At 56.6% G+C, this 19745-nt stretch overlaps 1 protein-coding gene across 1 annotated transcript in view; it reads right to left on the reverse strand.

The window, feature by feature from the left end:
- Positions 1–693: 693 nt before the first annotated feature.
- Positions 694–19745, reverse strand: part of Cdh22 (cadherin 22) — a 62341-nt gene continuing 43289 nt past the window's right edge. The window contains exons 8-11 of the mRNA XM_048349407.1: positions 11930–12051; positions 11571–11688; positions 5461–5712; positions 694–1244 (exon numbers count right to left, since the gene is read on the reverse strand). Of these exons, the coding sequence (XP_048205364.1) occupies positions 694–1244; positions 5461–5712; positions 11571–11688; positions 11930–12051 (1043 nt within the window). The remainder of the gene's footprint in view (positions 1245–5460; positions 5713–11570; positions 11689–11929; positions 12052–19745) is intronic.

Consider the following 19745-nt stretch of genomic DNA (forward strand, 5'->3'; position numbering starts at 1 on the left):
ATATGCTGGTTTTCTAATGATGACAGAGGCGAGCTTAGTAACAAAGGCTAACATTTATTGAACACCTACTATGTGCCAGGCACTGCCCTGGCCACTTGACACACACGAACCTTTCTTACCCCCACCATTCTTCGAGGTAGGTTCTGTTATTAACCTCATCGACAGACGAGGAAACTGAGACCCAGAGAAGCCAGGTGAGCGCCCAAGGCCAGGCTGCGTGGTGGTCAGGGCCAGTGCGGAACTGACCACTCACTGGCTGGCAGTCCTTGGGTGGCCACCCACCCTTCTCTGGGGCGGCTTTCCCCATCTGGCACCTGCAGGACCCCCACCTCTGGGTCTCCACACGGCGTCCCGGCACACAGTAGGCGCTTAGTAAATGCACAGCCCTTCCTTCCTCTGAACTTGGTTGCGGGGGTGGGAGGGAAGGAGCCTGGGTGTGGGGGGCACCTGAGCAGCGTCCTCCCTCCCTCCACCTTCTCGTCCCCACACGCGGTGCCCCACCCCGGGCGGGGGGGGGGGGCCCTCCAGCCTTCCGGGAATGACACTGGTTCTGTTCTGATTCCGCACCGGGGGCGGGCGGCTGCGCCCCGGGGGGCCGGTCCCCTCCCGTCCCCGTCGGGTACCGGGCTGCCCGGGGCCGGGGCCGGGGCCTCCCCTTCCCGGGCGCGCGCAGGGGCGCACGAGCAGGCCGGGCTAGGAGGCGGCGGTGGGTTCGGCGTCGGCGCGCAGGTGGCCGGCGTAGAGCGCGGCCAGGGCCCCGAAGCGCGGGCCCCAGCCGCGGAGATAGGCGAAGTCCTGCTCGGAGCCCGAGGAGCCGCTGCGGCTGTGCAGCGAGCTGAGCGAGGCGGCCGGCGAGCCCGCGCCCTCCAGCGCGTAGGTCCGGAAGGCGTCGTAGGGCGGCGCGCCGGGGTCCGCGTCCGCCAGGGCCACCTTGCGGCCGATGAAGTCCCGGAACGCCGCGAAGTCCGGCTCGGGCCGCGGCGCGCCCTGCGGCAGCGCCAGGCGCGCGGAGGGCGGCCCGCCGCCGGGCGCCGGGCCCCGCGGGGGGCTCCCCGCCGGCCCGCCCTGGGCCTCCCCGAAGTCGTACAGGCTCCGCAGCGCCGACATGTCGTAGGCCTCGGTGTCCTGCTCGCCGCCGCCCTCGTCGTTGTACTTGATGACGTTGTCCCGCATGTCCTCGTCCTCCTCGGCGCTCAGGTGGCTCTTGTGGTGGCGCCGCAGGGTGAGGATCAGCAGCACCAGCACTGCGCGGGGGACACAGGGGACACGGGACATGGTGCAGGTGACAACTCTGCCCATCAGCACCCCCGCCCAGCTCTACCCTGACCACCCTCCCGGGGTGCAACCTCCTCGCACACTTCCTAGAGAAATTCTGCTCATCACATTATATACGTGTGTGTGCACGTGTGCGTGTGTGTATGAGAGCGTGTGTGTGTGTGTGTGTGCCTGAGGTAGGGCTTGAGCTCGGGGGCCTCAAACTCTTGCATGGCTTTTTCACTCCAGGCTGGTGCTCTACCACTGGAGTCACGCTCCACTTCTAGCTTTTTGCCTGTGATTTGGAGATGAGCGTCTCATGGACTTTCCTGTCCAGGCTGGCTTCAAACTGTGATCCTCAGGTCTGAGCCTCCTGAGTAGCTAGGATGACAGGTGTGAGCTACCAGTGGCCCAAATGGTTCAAATCCGTCTGTCAGAACTAAGCCCATCTCTGGAGGTATACAAACTGGAGTTAGGTCACTACTGGGGTTTGGGGCGGTGTAGAGAGAGTGTGGAGGGTGTGTGGGTGTTGGGGGCTGAAACCAACCTTTGAGGGCTCTTGCCTGTAACTCTGTGGGGAGATGCATTGTACCAGCACTCGAGGTTCGGGGATGTGAAGGCTGTTCCTTGAAAGGAACAGACGGAGCTGGGGGAGTGACAGATGTCCTGTCCCCTTGCCCTGTTCTGTCCATACTGGGGGTCCTGAGCTCCTGCTCAGGCCTCAGATCAAGACCTATAGGAAACCGGGCACGATGCTCACCCTTGTCATCCTAGCTACTCAGGAGGCTGAGATCTGAGAATTGCGGTTCGAAGCCAGCCTGGGTAGGAAAGTCCATGAGACTCTTTTTTTTTTTTTTTTTTGGCCAGTCCTGGGCCTTGGACTCAGGGCCTGAGCACTGTCCCTGGCTTCTTCCCGCTCAAGGCTAGCACTCTGCCACTTGAGCCACAGCGCCGCTTCTGGCCGTTTTCTGTATATGTGGTGCTGGGGAATCGAACCTAGGGCCTCGTGTATCCGAGGCAGGCACTCTTGCCACTAGGCTATATCCCCAGCCCCCATGAGACTCTTATCTCCAGTTAACTTCCAAAAAGCCAGAAGTGGAGCTGTGGTTCAAGTGGAAGAGCATTAGCCTGGGGACAGTGCCTAGGATCTGGGTTCAAGCCCCAGGACCATCACCAAAACAAACAAACAAACAGACCTACAGGAGCGTCCCTGTAAGCCCTAGTCCCCTCCTTGTCTCCTCCTACTGCAGAAGACACAGTGCCAGGTCTGGCTACCCCTCCCATCACACTACATATGACCGTCACAGTGGCCCCAGGCCAGCTGCAGCCGCCACTGGGAACTCGTTAGAAATCCACATGCTCAGGTGGACCCTAGATGTGATGGGTGAGGCCAGCAGTTTGTTTTTCTAAGGCCTCTGGGTAATGAAGAAGGCAGCTCAAGTTGGGAGTCACGGTTCTGCCTTAGACCAGATCCTGCTGAGCTAACATGGCTGTCTCCTATGGCCCTAGGACCTGGACAATGTTTCTCTAGCTTGCTGCCAGATGTGGAGTAAGCTAGGGAAATATGCTTGAGTAAAGGAACGAATGAATGAATGACACTTGGATGAATGAATGAGTGAGTAAAACTGATGAATGACTGAAGGACTAAACCTTGGGATGAATAAAAAATCTATGTGCGTGAGTGAATGAATGAATGGCATGTCCGCTGTCTCCAAATCTCCCCTTCCCCCTCCCCCTACCTTGCTGTTGGCTTGTTCTTAGTCTTTCCGGGCCTTTTGGGATTGCTAGATAATTGCTCTACCACTTGCAGCACACCCAGCCTTCTTGTTTTTATTTTGTTTTGGAGATAGAGTTGGCTAGCTTTGTCCAGGTTGGCCTTGAACTCTGGATCCTCCTGACTCTTCTTCTTGACTAGCTGGGATGGCAGGCTTTTGCCACCATACTTGGCTTCACGGGCATGTAAGCAGGCTTCTCGACTCTCAGGCTTAGTGTCAGACATCCTGGGCTTAGACCTGCTTCTTCATGCACGTTCCCCCCTTGGGGCCTCCTGTGGTATGCTGGCTTGATGTTCCATTTAGAAGCTGACAAATGCATCTCTGCCCGGCCCATTCCTCTGAAGTCTGGACAGATGTGAATTCCATTTCCTACTCCCATGTCATCCGGCTGACCAAGAGAAACTCAAATTTAATGTACCCAGAGGTGAGATAAATTTTTCCTCCATTCCTCACCCTTACTCTCCCTCAACTCTTCTGTTACTCAGAGATTTCGTCTTTGGTTTGCTGATGAGTACATGGGCCTTCAGTAGCCCAGCACATAGGATGAAATGTAAGCAAATGATGGTGGTGGATAATGGATGTATGGATGTATGAATGGATGGGTGGATGGATAGATGGATGGGTGGATGGATGGATGGATAGATGGACAGATGTCTGCTGGGCACTATGTCAGGGATCAGACTCTTCCTTCATTCCAAATAGTTCCAGCCAGACCAGTAGCCAGAGCCAGCTGCTAGGACCACAGAGCAGGGTACTGGCTCATGACCTAACAAGGACGCTTAAGACAGGGAGAGATGTGGGGGCTTGGGGACAGGCCTGGAGGGAGGCGTGAGGAGGGGTGTGGGCAAGATGGATAGACAGTTTTCAGAGCCAGAGGCCCGGCGCTGTGGAAGGGGATGCCCGAGAGAGCAGATGGTGGGGACTGCGGGCGGCGGGCGGCAGCTGCGCCAGCCCCGATCAGCGATTCCGCCCGTCACCTTTAGAGCACTGATGTGCACTTTCTTCGTTTGTGGGCAATTAGGCAGAAATTTGTTTGCACTGCCTCAGAAAATGAAACCGCTGTAAAGTGCACCCTCTGGAAAAAAACGGGTTTCAGAGCCCTGAGCCTGGGAGAGGGGGGCTGGGCTTCCAGCTTGGTGCAGAGGCCACGCCAGTGGTGAGTAGGGAGGCAGCTGCCGTTTCCCAGGGGACTGAGCTTGAGCTGGCATCCATGATGGAGACATCCCAGAGCTCCCAGCAGCAGGCTAGGGGCCTCTGTGCCATTGGTACTTGGGTGGCAAGGCTTTGAGGGGATCATCCCATTTAGTTCACTGAGGACATGTCAGGGCTCAAAGGACTGCTGGTGGTATCGGGTGCCCATTCAGATGTTGCCCTATCTAAATCCCTAGCAGGGGGGCAGAGGTAGAGGAAGAGGAGCACCAGGTGACAAGATCTAAGTTCAAGGCAAAAGACTAGCTGTGTTCCTCATGCAACCATTTCATTTCTCTGAGCTTAAATCTCCTCCTCTAAAGAATGGGATGACAGCTGGGTGCTGGTGGTTCATGCTTGTAATCCTAGCTGCTCAGGAGGCTGAAATCCGAAGACTACAGTTTGAAACCAGTCCAGGTAGGAAAGCCAATGCAACTCTTATCTTCAGTAGAGTGCTAACCTTGGGCACAAAAGCTTAGGGACAGTGCCCAGGTCTTGAGTTCAAGCCCTAGGACCCACACCAAAGGAAAAAGAAAACAAAACAAAAAGAGGATATACTTGGTTGTGGATTGCATTTTCCTGATGGAGAATAAAATAGGGCTAAAGACTGAGAGAATTTTTACAACATATGTATGACTTTGCGTGTGTGTGTGTGTGTGTGTGTGTGTGTGTGCATACACTTGTATGTATACCATTATTGGGGTTTGAACTCAGGGCTAGGGTGTTCTCTCTTATCTTTATTCACTCAAGACTGGTATACTACCACTTGAGCCACACACCACTTGAGCTCTACTTCTGGCTGTTTTTTGTTTGTTTTTGTGGGTTTACTGGAGATAAGAGCCTCATAGACTTTCCTGCCTGGACTGGCTTCGCCATGATCCTCAGAACTCAGCCTTCTGAGTAGCTGGGATTACAGGTGTGAATCACTGATGTCCAGCCTTGTATGTGTGGGTTTTCAACCCTAGGGCAGAGTTTGGGCTGTGTAGAGGTTGGGCAGCAGGAACTGAATGTGAGGAGGGGCCAGGGGCAGGTGGTAGGCTGCTCTATATTTGGGAGATTTCCAACAGTTGCTGTGGGTTAGGGCTTGGAAATGGTTGTGGCCAGACTGTGTGTGTGTGTGTGTGTGTGTGTGTGTGTGTGTGTGTGTGTGTGTATTGGGGCAACTGAACCTAGTTGGGAAGGAAAGCCAGACCCTAGGATGTGAGCTAATCAGGACAGGTGAGTGGCTTTCAAGGAGACTCACCAACCAGGATGAGGACACAGACCAAGAGAGCGATGAGGGCTCCAGGACTGAGGGAGGCTGCCATGACGAAGGCTGTGGTGTTACAGGATTGGATGGTGCCGGAGCCGTCGCAGCCGCAGACGCGGATGGTGAGCGTGCCGGTGCTGCTCAGCGTGGGCGGCCCACTGTCCACCACAAGGATGGGCAGGAAGAAGACGTCCTGTTCCTGCCGGTTGAAGCCCACATGCTGTGTGTGCACTGCGGCCGTGTTGTCTGTTTCAGAAGAAGCAGGTGGCAGTGACTCAGGGCCTGGATCAGCCCCCTTCATCCTAGCCACCTCCTGGTCCATCCTGGAGATTTATCTTTCATATCCCAATGGATGTTTATTAGTTGACTGAACTAAGGCTGTTCCCCAGTGCCCCCTAATTCCTCCCTCAGCTGCCCAATGTGTGTTCAAGTCACATAGCCTCCAATTTTGTCCTCTGATACCCTGGGACTCTGTTCCTAGCTCTCACAAGGACTTCTTCTTAGTGGTGCCAAGGTACTGTCCTCAGCTATTCCAAGATTCTGTCCCCAGCTGGGCCAAGGTTCTGGCCCTGGCTATTTCAAAGAGAAAAAAGTTTTTTTTTGTCATTTGTCTCAACAACCTATTTTTATTCTTGATTCCATTCCAGTTGTCTGATGTATTCTGACCCTAGAAATCCAGAGGTCCTTGGGTCATGGTTTGTTGAGCCCTGACAAGTCCAGGGTCATCAGAGAGCACTGGGAACACTGGCTAGCATCTCTCTGCCTTTGGCTGAGGGACCTTTCTGTCCTTCATGCCAATCAAGATATCTGAAGCTGGCTTGGAAAACTCTCATTAAGATTCTGAGCCTGTAGGCTGGGGTCTCCTCACCCATGCTCCTTTTTCACAGGCAGCCAGAGTGGGTAGTAAGCTGGCACAAATGCTACCCAGCTCTACCCTGTTGCTGGGGAGCCAGGCAGGTCTCAGGGAACTGGTGGCTGGATTGGGAGCACAGATACTTCCTCTGCCCTTCCTGTTCCTTCCACACCTGTCCTGCATGAGTCAGGTCACTTGATCACAGATGGCTCCTCTCAGTTCTCATTAATGGTGGTAGGAAGAGGTCAGAGACTAGGTGACCACTCTGCCCTTTATAACCAACTCCACAAAAGGGGAACCTGCTTTCCTACTGTGGATCCTTCATCTTTCATTGCTCTTGCCCAGCAGCCCCTTCCTCAATAGCTCCCATTCAGTGGTCCATACCCGGCTTTCCTCTTCCTGCATTTGAAACTTTCAACGTACATGTGGAGTGTGTCATGCACTAGCTTGAGAAACTCTCTTAGCTCTTTAGACCTTAGTTTGTGTAAACTAAGAAAAAGCACCGTGATGTTAGAATTAAATACTGGAACTCAGGTCTAGAATAATTTCAGGCACATGTAAATTCTCCATATGCTGGTTAATATTTCTTTCAGATTCAGCCCCATTTTCCCTGTGCCACACCCCATTCGTGTCCTTGGGTGTCCTTGCCTCTCCTCATAAAATCTCCACTATCGAGACACCCTCTCCACTTTCTTGCCTGGGCAAATTTCTCATCTGTCATGCTCCAGCTAAATGTCACCTCCTTCCTGTGGCCTCCTTTCTTGGCTTCCCTGGGAAGGAAGGATTTATGGCTCCCCGCTCCCTACTCTGACAACGCAGGTGCCATGCACAGTTCTGATACAGCACTTGTCACCTTGTGTTAAGCTGGTGCGTGCCCGTCTCTCCACTGCTGGCCAGCTGGATTCTGGCACTGAGCCAGTCTTGAGGCACAAGCTTGAGTGAACCACCAGTTTCAATGCTTGTGGGTCAGCTCCACTGGTTCTGGTTCAAACTATGCCCCCCCCCTCAAAAGGTGAATCAACCCTAGCTTGAAAATTCCCCCCCCCCTTGTCCCATCAAAGGGTGAATCAATCCTAGTTGGAAAAACATCTGCCATCTGCCTTCCACTGGGGAAGGGAGGGATCTCAAAAGCAAGTTCACATGTGCACTGACTGATTGAATGCTTTTTATGTATGGACTATACAGGTACTTTAAATGAAGAGCAGTGTTTGGTCCTCACAACCACCAAGAGCAGGAACATCATCTTTGTTTTATATAGGTGGAAGCTGAAGCTCAGAGAGAAGTGACTTGTTTGAATTTATCTAATGAAATCATCTAACCATACATCCACCCATCCATTTCCATTTATCCATCTCCATCCATCTATCTACCGATCCATCATCCATCTACCTGTCCACCTCCATCATTCATCTATACATCCATATATCCATATACTTCAATCCATCCATTAATCCATCCATCCATTTCCATTCATCTACTTCCATAAATCTGTCTCTCCATCCATTACCCATCTATATGTCCACCTCCATTATCCATCCATCCATCCACTCATCCATCCTTAAACTTCCTTTGTCTTTCCATTAAACCATCTACTTCCATTCACGTACCTCCATCCATCTGTCCACCTCCATTATCCATGCTTCCATCCATTCATCCATCCTTCCTTCCATCTATCCATCTATCCTCTCATCCATCCACCCTCCCATCTATCTACACATCTGCCCACTATCCTCCATTTATCCAACATCCACAACTTGCCCACCTCCATCATCCATCTATCCATCCATTATTCATCCATCATCTGTCCATCCATTCATCAACCCTCACCCACCTATCTACTGACCCATTGTCCTTCCTCTTTCCTCCCTTCCTTCCCTTCCTCCCTCCCTCCCTTCCTACCCTTCCTCATTTTCTTCCTCCCTCCCTTTCTTCCTTCTTTCCTTCCTTTCTCCTCCCTCTCTCCCTCCCTGTTCTTCCCTCCCTCCCTCCTTCTGTTCTTTCCAATAAATCTTCATTAACTTCTATGTACTAGGCACCATATTAGTCACTGGAGGAAAAACAATGGAGATCAAAATCAACTGTGGTCCTGGATCAGTTTCCAATATGAGAGACAAATGCTAACCAAATAAGCCCAACGTTTATTACAATTATAAGCTGTGGGAAGTGCTGTGAAGTACAAGTATATGAAGAGCAGCCCGCAGAGGGCCTCCCCCAGCCAGGGGTGGGGGAGTGGGTGTCAGGGAGAGCTTCTTGGAAGAAATGCTAGTATTCCTGAACTCTTTACAATGAGCTGAGAAAAAAGATTAGCTTGTGCAAAGGCCTGAAGGCTGTAACATAATGCACCAAGGCACTGGGAGCCATCCTTTGTGGCTGGAGGACCGGGTGACAGCTAGAGTGAGTCCAGCCCAGGCTGGAGGGGCAGGCAGAAGCACATCATGGAGAATTTGAACTATCTCTTCCTTCCCTCTCTTCTTCCCTCTCTCCCTCCCTCCCTCCCTTCCTCTTTCTGTCTTTGCAGTGCTGGGGATTGAACTCAGGGGCCTTGTACTTGCTAGGCAAGCTCTCTATCACTTGAGCCATGCCATTGGCCCATTGTGGTCTTGCTGTAGTTTTGGTTTGGCTTCAGTTTGGGTTTTTTTTCTGGGTTAGGCTCAGCCATAATCCTCCTATTTCCTTGTCCCTGAGATTATAGGTATATGCCACCATGCTGGGCCCTTGGATTATTTTCTTAAAAGCAATGAGAGGCCACTAATTGTTGGGTTTTAAGCCAAGAAGTGCCTAGTGATAGATAATCAATTCACTTCACAGCGAATCTGAACAAAGCACCCTCTACATGCCATGACGATTGCCCAGCAGAGATGAACGTGGACACAGTCCCTGTCCTGACTGAGCCTGCTGTCTAGCCAAGAAAATTTACAACCGAAAATACAAGAGTGGGCTTGGAAGATGGAAGCCTCTGTGTGTTTTGTGGGAAACAATAGCAGTAGTGGCAGCACAGGGAGGCAGATGGATCTGAGAAATGAGCGGCTGGCCCAGGCCCAGCCTCAAATTGCCAAGCAAGACAGAGATGTTTGTCTCTCAGGGTTGCTGTCTTTGGCCAGGCAGCCATATGTTCTGAGAGCTCGGGCCTCTGCCACTCCTCCGCCCCAGGAAAGAAATTCCCTGAGCCTCACTCCTGAACCTTTCCAGCTCCCCCCCACCACCTCCTCACCCCAGCAGATAGCAGCTGGCATCTGCTGGGGAAACCCCTGGCCACGCCAGGCCACGCCCACCTATCTAGGTGGGATGCGTGCCCAGCACTGCATCCATCCATCTGGCCTGACATACATCAGTGTCAATCGTTGGCTGCAAAAGCAATATTTATAAATCACGTTTCCAAACTGGCTACAAATTTGTACAAAGAAACAGATGGGGTGGGGTAGCCTGTTGTCATGTAGGATATTTATATGGGGAGGAGGAGGGGGCCTGGCACGATGCAGGAAGGGGCTGAGGGACTGGAGGAGGAGCCCTGCTGGGATGCTCTGAGCTCGGCAGCATACTGTCACCCATCCTTGGGGCGATGGTCACCTTGGAGGGCAGCTCTAGTGGCCCCCAGGCAAAGAGAAGCAGGACAAATCAGAGGAAAGGGGGCAAAATCTCAAGCCCCTGGGGCTGTCAAGCCTTGTGAACGTGGAGAGGCTGATCCTGGCTTATCTGAGCCTCCCCGGCCTAGCTCAGGAAGCCGGTGGAGTGAAGCCTGGGCTGGGATGTGCTGGTTGTTAAGCTACTGGAATATTCCACAATGGTTTCTATAGCCATGGGGGAGCCCCAAATCCTTCCTGCAACCTCAGCTCTTCCCCTAGGCACCAAGGTTCTGACATAGTCAAACCACTAAGGGGTTAATGCCAGGTCACGACTCCTCCAGGTTGTGGTAAATGTCTTTTCGGGATTTCTTTGCTGCTGCACTGGCTGTTAAATATTGTTAGCATGGCTTCTGGGAATACAGATGGGTCTGGCTTCAGAGGTCACTGCAGACACACTTTGGAGGGCAGGTGTAAGGGTCCTTGGGTGATCTCAGATCTTTCCCAGAGCCAGAAAGAACCAACACAGTCTGGACCCCAGGGCTGCTGACCACATCTCCTCCTTGTCCTGCCTCTCACTTGTTCCAGTCACACAAACCTTCTGTTTTCTCATCTGGGCTCCCACCTCAGGGCCTTTTGTACTGCGGTTCCTAGACCAGTTATGAGCAAGGCTCGCTCTTTCCATTTTCTTTAGACCACAACTCATCCATGGACCCCCTGAGAGAGGCCTTCCCACAGCACCCTGCCAACGGAGCATCCACACTCACCCGACCTTACTTTTCAGTTTCATGCAACACAGTTTATCAGACGCCTGCCGTGTGCCAGGCTCTAGCAATGAACAAAACCAAATCCAGATTCTCATCATTCGTTTCTTTGCCCCACTGAGGATTGCACGAAGAGCCATTCCCATCGTAGCTCAGGGGCCAGGCTCCTGAGGTTACAAGATTCCTCCCTCCACCAGGGCCTTGCCTCTCCCAGCATGCTTATTTGTTTAATTTCTGTCCTGCCTCGTTAGCATATAAGCTCCAGGAGGTGGCCACCGGGTGGTGAGGCTGACCAGTGCCAATGTGAGCAATTACCTTACCTAGGGTAAAGCTGAGGCTTACACGTGCCAGGATTCACAGAGAGCCACCCACTGGGCTGTGGTTCCCGACTCTGGGACCCTGGCCTGCCCTCAGTGGATTCCTTAAAAGTCCCCATGTCAACTTCATGAGGAACTCGGGGAGGGGGGGTGGTTACTAAGGACTGAGCACAGGCTGGACAGGCACTTGCTTCCTCAGTGAGGAGCTGAAGCCAGAGCACCTGTGCCGGTCAGGTATGAGCTCCACAGGGGTGCCCTCCAAACAGGGTGGCGGGGATACCAAGGCACTGCACAGGAGACCCTGGGACCCCAGGGTAAGGGGCGTGCACAGCTTCCTCTAGGAGAGGTGCTCCCGGGCGCTGGCCTGCGGGTCCTCTGGATGCCCTCTCTTGTTCCTTGTGTCCTCCAGAGCCCCCGTGGGGTGTCCCCTTCTGGCACCCCACTCTGCTTATTCTGCATGGCTTGGCTACAGTCTCAACTGGACCCAGACACAGACCCTGGACCCAGCAGTGGGCCTCTGAACGTCTCGATATTCCACCTCCCACCAGCACAGGGAAGGCAGGCTCCATCCTCCACGAGCCTGCCCCTTGCTGGCTCGCAGCTAGCTCACCCTGGATGTCGAGCAGAGAGAAATGAGGGTTGCTGGGCGCCTCGGGCACCAGGCGGAAATAGAAGCGGTGTCCACCCTGCGGCTCGTCTCTGTCCACCACGCTGATGGTCTGGATGAGCTGCGGGGAGGAGGGGCGGGGCTGGTGGTGAGGCTGCGGCTACCCTGGCCTGGGCTACCAGGGGTCCTGCCAGGCCTGGCATCCGCCCTGGCCTCCAGCACCACCACCCCCTTCCCCCCAGTAACTGGATCCCAGCACACGTGCGCGTGCACGCACACACACACATACACACACACAATGGTATCTGGCTCCCAACACCTTCTCTGTAGTACTTGGTTCCCCAGCACCCTCCCAGTGATACCTGGCCTGGCTTGGCGTCCTCGCACACTGCTGCCTCGTAGGGAGTAGCCAGCTCCGGGGGGTTGTCGTTCACATCCAGGATCCGGATCCGCAGGGACGCCCGGGACAGCTGAGCATGGTTGTCTGCCATGACAGCAGAGGAGGAGGCTGGGACAGAAGCTGGAGGAACCCCTCTTTCCCGGGACTAGACTGGGTGGCATTGAGGGTTTGGGGGTTGCCCGAGTTGGTATAAGGTCCAGGACTGGAGCCACTGGGCTTCAGTGAGTAAAGCCGTCACCATCTTCCTCAGCCCTCTCCCCGTAGAGGGCAACTCCCCACCCCACCCCCATCTCCACACCTCACCGTCCCCGCCAGCGCCCCCTGCAGCCCCACTGGTGTTACTACACCATCTCTGCCAATCAGCCACTGACCTCAGTCAATCCCCCTGGGGGGGGGGAAGAAGCACGTGGCGAGTGGTGGGGTGTGGCTGGCAGATCCCTGCCAGGCGGGCAGGGGGCTGCCAGGCCTCCTGGCACTCAAAGGGTATGGAGGGCAGTGGCCTGGTCAGCCCTCCTCTGAACCCAGGGGCCACTGGGCGTGGCTGGCTGCTGTTCAGATGGGAAGGTGGGGCGGAGGGAGCCCCTCTCTGGACTTCCCCTCCCCCAGCCGCCCCTTATAATCCCCCGCTCTCGCTCCGCTCCTCCCACAGATCTGCAGCCTCAGCGATGAGAGGGCTCTCCTGGGGTGGGGGCTGAGGGAGGCGAGTCGTGACTGGGAATGCCCGGCGAGCTGTTATTTTTAAGAGCGCACTGCCAGGGAACCTAAACAGACAGATGGGGGTGCTTTCGGGAGGGCAGAGAGGGGGAGGGCAAGGCCCGCAGCCACAATCTGGTGCCTACCTCCCTGTGGGGCCGAGGCAGCAGGAGGGGGAGGGGCTGGGGGAGGGAGAGGCGGGAGCCCTCGTCTATGCAGGAGGGGTATGGAAGACAGGGCAGTCACCCCTCATGAAGCATGAGCCACTTGTCCGAGGACCTCGCCCGTTGCAGCCCTGCTTGACATGTCCTAGGCCACGTCCCGGGAGCACCCGGTCCTTCTGACCGGGGAGAAAGATGTCCTCCGTTCCGAGAGGCAGAGACCTGGACCCTGGCACTGTGGTTCTCTGGCCCGGGTTTACCCAAGTTCCCCTGGGAAGCCATTCCAAAGTCCTAAGGTGCCAGGTACCATGCGGATGTCTGCCATCCTAGCTACTTAGGAGGCTGAGATCTGAGGATTGCGGTTCAAAGCCGCAATCAGGGCAGGAAAGTCTGTGAAACTCCAATGAACCACCAGAAAACCCAAAGAGCTCAGGGACAGCGCCCAAGCCCAGAGTTCAAGCCCCATGACTGGGGGGTGGGGGGGAGAAAAAGTCCCAATGTCCAAGGCTTAGCCATTGATGTTTCTTAAACATTTCCCAGGTGATCTGATAGGGACCAGATACGAGGAGCCGTGTCCAGGGGTGACTGCCAAGTGGGTGTGGGGGGCGGGCTCCTCCTGAGCACAACACAATAACTGCCAATCACAAATTCCACACACCCCGCCTCCTGTGTTTCTGATATAAAATGGCCCTACACCTTGACCTCCATGTGGGATTTTCCAACCTCACAGTGCCCTTCCTTACTAGGGTCTCCCACGAGCCTGGAATAATCGGGGAAGGAGGCCTTGCCAAACCCACTTTACAGATAAAGAAACCAAGGCCGCGTGAGGGGCAGAGATTTCCCCAGAAGGCAGAGCTGGGGTACAGCCCCGGGTCTCCCGATCTCAAGCACAACATCCAGGCACAAGGTCACCGGCCTTCTCTTGATCTATCCCGTGGCATCCGCCCCTCAGAGCCAGGCTCCGCCTGACCTTGCTCAGTGCCACGTGACAGGTGCCCCTTTTTAAGGCTGGGTCCCGCCCCCACCGCCCCTCCGGCCTTCCTTCCTCCCCTGGCATCTCAGTTCAGCTGACTGACATGCAAATTAGTTTAATTATTTCTTCTTCTAAAATAAATTATATTTTGCAGTAGCTGCAATATGTTGTGTCAGGCAAAATTACATTCAATATTTTTAAACTAATTGATGCAGCCTTGAGGACGGCTGACTGACAGCCCAGCGCCGAGCAGGCCTGGAGCCTTAAGTGAATCCGAAATTAAAATGGAATGTGCTTTGGCCTGGTGCTTCCCCGGCGAGCTAGCCCACCATTCACCTGGGGAGGTGGCAGGTGGGACCCCCCCAGGGGGCTCCAAGGGTCTGAGGAGGCCGGACAGCCCACCGTGTCCCTCAGGGAGGGCGGGACTCGTGCCTTCTCCGGGTGGATAAGAATGGGGACCGAACCGCACAAGGCGGAAGTGGGGCTCAGACGTTGCTGATGCTCTTCCAGCTTGTGCAAAGGACAGAGCAGCAAAGAACATGGCCCTTGGGTCTTAGAGAGATAGACAGGCACTGTCTCCAGACAGGGACGAGAGTGGCCAGGACAAAGTTTGGGAGCAGGTCTGGAAGAGGGCATGCCACACTGCCGGGGGTTCAGAGGTGTCTTCCGCGGAGTAGGTGGCATGTCTGCTGAGATCTGACTGGGAAGTCACCAGGTGACGGGCTCAGTGAGGGAAAGATTGCTCTAAGGAGCCGGATCAGCATGTGCAAAGGCCCTGGGGTGGGAGGGAAGGCTGCCCACCTCTTCTGAGGAAGATCCCAGGCCCAGGCAGCGCAACTCACTTGGCATTTGGAACTAACTGAACAGTAAGGAGCTCTGGGTGGAGGCCAGTGGGAAGGGAGGAGGACGAAGGGCCTTAGCCTGGGGGCCAGAAAGCATGTGCTCCATCCCCAAAGGGTGTGGCAGACACCTATGGGTCACGGCCACGGCCAGGGTCTGTGCCCTCCCGTTTTATCCTGTCACCCACTGCTGGAGGCAAGGACGCTGTCACCACAGGGATGGGGAATCCATGGCCTACGGAACAACAGACAGGGCTGGGACTTGAACACGGTTCTGAGGAGAGGGGGCTTTGACCAACAGAGGGTCTTGCCTTCATCTAGCTGCTCTGAACATAGGCCCCTGCCAGTGATCCCCTTCCTCTCTCCTTCCCTCCTTCCCTCCCTCCCGCCCCGTGGGAGGGTCTGCCCCCCTCCTCCATCGTTTCCGCTCCAACCTGCCCCTTGCCTCACTTCCCTGCCTCCCTCTTCCGCCATGCCCTTTACCCAGCATCCTCTGGGTCCCTGCGGGACTGGCTGGGCTTCCTCCCTGAGAGCGCGGTGCACGGCACACAGTAGGTGCTTGGCGAGTAGATTTTGCCGTCTATGGCGTGGGGACAGTGGGGCCTTCCTGATTTGGGGGGGGGGGTCCCTCCAGCCCCCCCCCCGCCCCGCTGAGGAGCACTGGAGGGGGGTGCTATGGATCTCCTTGGCTGCTAGAGAAAGAGAGGTGCAGAGAGGCGAGAGGCCGAGGGAGAAGGCGAAGGGGGAGGTGGGGGAGCAGCTGGGAGGTCCCCCCTACTTGCAGCGGTGGGCAGGGGAGGAGAGCCGGTCCTTTCTGCCCCCTCCCCAGCCCCTCCCTCCGCCTGAGGGAATTAAATCGCATGCGAACCCCAGGCTCTGATTAGAGCGGCCAGCTGGGCAGGAAGATTGAGTAGCCCAATTACCAGCAGCCAAGACAGGAAGGGGGGTGCTGGGGGGGGGAGCAGATGGGAGGGGGCTCCCGCCCAGGGGACCTGGGGACAGCTCCCCAGCCTCTCAGGGGGAGATTCGGTGGCCATCGCCTCGCTCAGGGACTCTGCCGATCAGTATGGCTCCCTTGGCCTGGGCGGGGCCAGGATGGGGGATGGTGATGGGGGATGGAATGGGGGGATGGAAGGGGGGGCACTCCTCCCTGGATGGTGATGGGGGGATGGAATGGGGGTGGAAGCATTCTTCCCTAGGGTCACTGATTTTGTCTGATACTTTGTCCCTGGTGCCAATTCATCTGCTAAGAGCCAGGGCAGGCCAGCACCCCAGAGTCCTCCCCTCCCGCGCTTCAAGTCCTCGCAGCCCCTCGATCATCGCACTCCACGACGAGGCTGACGGCCTGAGCGGCCTCTCTCTGGCTACTGTAGGAGCAGGTACATTGTTCAGCTTGTTAACACCAGATCCCAGCCCGGCCCAGACAGGCTGCCTGGGGTGGAAACGCCAAGCCATGGGCCACAGGAGGACCAATGAGGCGGGGTGCTTGAGCACTCTGTCACATGACCCCAACAGCACCTCACTCTCCACTCCGCTTATTTCCCCCCCCCCCCGCCCCGTCGGTGGTTCTGCTGTTCCATGGGCGACTTGCTCCCCGTCTCTGAGCTGGGTAAGTTGCTCCCTGCCTGGACCTCAGCCTCCCCAGCTGTGAAATTGGAAGCTCTGCCAGCCGGCTGGACCGCCATCTTTGCCAGCCCCTCTCTCAGAGTCCTTCTGCTCACCTTCTGCTCACCTGTGCGTGTCAAGCACAGTGCTGGGCCCTTGCCACGTGTGATTTCCACTCTCTGGGGATCTGTTGTATAGTGTACATTCAGCATAATGTCCCACCCACTGTAAGCGTTCAATAAATAGCAGCTGCTATTATTAAAAGTCATTCGTCACTCAAAAAAGTAGGTATTAGCGTGTGTGTGCACGCGTGCGTACGTGTGGGCTTGCACATGTGCTGGTACCGGGGCTTGAACTCAGGGCCTTTCTGCTGGCGAGCTGGAGATGAGAATCTCATAGACCTTTCTGCCCCAGGGGGCTCCGGGCCTCCATCCTCAGGCCTCGGCCTCCTGAATAGCTAGGATTACAGGCGTGGCACGAGTGTGCCAGACAGTGCGTTCTTTCCTGAACTCAGTGAACACTGCGGCGTGGTTACAGCATGCGGGGCCTGTGTGCACACCACGATGGGTTGGGGTCCACCCTGGGGGAAAGGCATAGTCTTGGGGGGGTGGGGGGAGGAGCAATCCCGTGCTTAGGCCCAAATGCATCCATCCATTGGGGGCCTGAAGGAAAACCCGGTGAGACTTGGCAGGGGGTGACCCCGGGGGTCGGGGGGCGGTGCTGCTAGCTATTCCGTGTCCTCTGCTGTCCTAGGCTGTGGCTCCTGCAGACGCGCTGGCGGCTGACAGCCCTGGAGGAGACAGCCGGCCTCAGGGCCCCGCGCCCCCACTGGGCGCTGACTTCCTTCTCGGTGAAGACTGTCCCTCCGCAGCCACCCGTCCACCGAAGGACTCAGACACACATTGTACTTTAAATTCAATATCGGTCATTAATATTTCATGATTACAAAACGTTAAAGATAATGTCAGTGGCAGGCGCGTCTGCATGGGCAGCGGCAATGACTCAGAGGACTAGGAAGCGGCCGGCATGCTAAGTGGAGGCTTTGAGGGGATGGGGGCTGACAGGCGGGGGAGGGGGGTGGGGGGAGGGCCACACCCGCCCAGGCTCATGAAGGAGCTCCGCCGCTGCTGTGTGTAAGTCTCTCCCCCCCCCCGCCCCGATTCTTGTCACCTCACATTTATTCTGCCTGGGAGCGGGCGGGCCTGCATGACCACCCCCGCAGACACCCTGTGTTTCTGGAAGCTTCGGCTGCAGGAGGACCCAGGGCCCGGCGGGCAGACCTGACGGCGGCACTGCAGTTGGGACTTGGGCTGGTCCTGGTTGGGGGGGAGGGGGACCTTGGGCCTGCGTGGATTTGTTTTGTGGTCTTGGGGCCGTCGCTGGTCTACCCTGAGCCTCTGTTTCCCCATCTGTAAAATGGGGGAGTCCCTGGGGCTCATTTCCCAGAGATGGCAGGGGGTAGAGGGGGTGGGACTGGAGGGACAGTGGGGAGAGGCGGCCCTGCAGTCGGGCAGGGCTGGGGATTTGAACCGGTGATGTCCAGGGCACTCCTCCACACACTGAGGGCAGCGGCAGAAATGCCATCTTGGGGGTAAAGACCCACTGAGTTCACCCCTCTCAAGGGCCTGGTCCCAAAACACTGCTTGGGCCGGGTGTACCACCAATGCCATTGCTACCAGGCATTTACTGAGCAATTACTAAAGCCCTGGCCCCTTGGCTGAGTTCTTTCCATGTGTTGTCCTATCCAAGACTCCCCTGCATGGCGGGCCAGGGCCATTTACTTCCCCAGAGGTTAGTCACCTGGGCATGGCGGTGGGCAGGGCTGGGATTGAAGCCCGGAGAGGGGTCTCCCCCCTTGAGAGGCTCACTGCCTTTCCCGGGTCAGCGGTGGAAGTGGAGCCCGGGCGGCTGGCTGCTGGCGCAGTTCAGGGGGCAGGCGGCGTGCGCCTCCCCCAGCCCGGCGCCTCTTCCTCGGCAGCACCTTTGTTCTCTCCTTCAAGCGGAGAAGGACTGGATTCAAAGGCTCCGGCAGCCACGGCCAGGGCTGAGCCAGCTTTGTGCTTGCCTTTAAGCCGCAGTTGAAAGGCAGGAAGGGAACTTCAGCCTGGGGACTTGCTCAGCCCTGGAAGGGGCTGGGGAGGTGGGGGGGGGGGGTAAGTGGGAGGATGCTGGCAGGGGGTGGGGGTGGGGAGGGGAGTGGGAGGATGGTGGCAGGGGGTGGAGGAGGAGGCCGGTCTGCAGGGCTCTGGGGCCTGAGGGGTCTGGGCCAGCCATGCTAGGGCCCAGTGTGGCCCATAGAGCCTGCAGCTCAGAGAGCACCAGTGCCTTGGGTGGTGTGTGTGCGTGTGCATGTGTGCGTGTGTTTACGTGCTTAGTGCTGGGGGCGGGGCAGGTAGGGGCACAGGAAGCTGCTCGCACTGCCCTTTCCTGGTGCCCGGTGCTCCTCACCTCCGTGGTCTTGGTTTGATGACACCCCTCTTACACTACCACCTGTACACCTCCCTCTCCTAGCCTCAGGCAGCTGCCTGCAACACACACTGTTCCAGAAAGGTCTACTCTACTGTGCCAAGCTGACTGCAGTCCGAGTGAAACTCAAGCCAAGCTCCGGGGAGTCAGCGTGGCCCTCTCCCGGTCTCACCTTCACAAGGTGCCTGGGCCCCTTCACCCCGGACCCGCCCTCTGGGCGCTGATTGACAGCTCAGTCTGCTGTGGCCCCCCACCTCTGCACTACCCTCCACCTGGCCCATGCCTCTCCGCTTCCCCACTCTGAGGTTTTATTGTGCCACCGCGTGTCCTACAGTCCAGCCCCTGGCCCTCTCCAATGTGCCTGCCACCAGCAAGTATCCCAGAGCCAACCACTCACTTCTCACGTCCACTGTGGCTGTCCCAGGCTGGGCCACCACCCCTGGCCCCGCTGAGTCCCTGCTGCCCCCCTCAGCCTCATGTTCACCCTCAGTGCAGCACCAGAGGCACCTGTCAGACAACACCCCTCCTGGGTTCAGAACCCTCCCCGGGACCCTCACACATGGAGTCCCAGCGGCTGACTATTCTACCTCCCCGCCCCCCCCACCTCCTACCATGCCTGTCTCTTTGCAGTTCCTCTGACACGCAGGGCAGCTACCACCCCAGGGCCTTTGCATGGGCTGCTCCCCCTGCCTGGCCTGCTCTTTCCCCAGATAGCACAGGGCGCTCTCACTTTTATTGAAGCCTCTGTTGAAAAGTGTCTCAGGAGCAGCCTTTTTGGAGAATGAGATCCCTCTGCCGTCCATCCCCCTATAGCCCGGCTGTCTTCTCTCCCCGCTCCTCAGCTCCTCACATAATCCAGCGCACTAAACGCTGCTAACCGCCTCTCTCCCCTCTGGAGACTGGCTCTTTTCTGTGGGGCCAGGCCTCATTTCCAAGCTCACAACAGGGCTCAGCATAGAGTAGATACTCAATAAATGACAGAGAAGGGTCTGAGATTAATCCAGTCCCAGCGGCCTGGGATCTCCGTTTCCACAGGTCCGC

This window comes from Perognathus longimembris, chromosome 6, assembly GCF_023159225.1.
Source record: "Perognathus longimembris pacificus isolate PPM17 chromosome 6, ASM2315922v1, whole genome shotgun sequence".
NCBI lineage: Eukaryota > Metazoa > Chordata > Mammalia > Rodentia > Heteromyidae > Perognathus > Perognathus longimembris.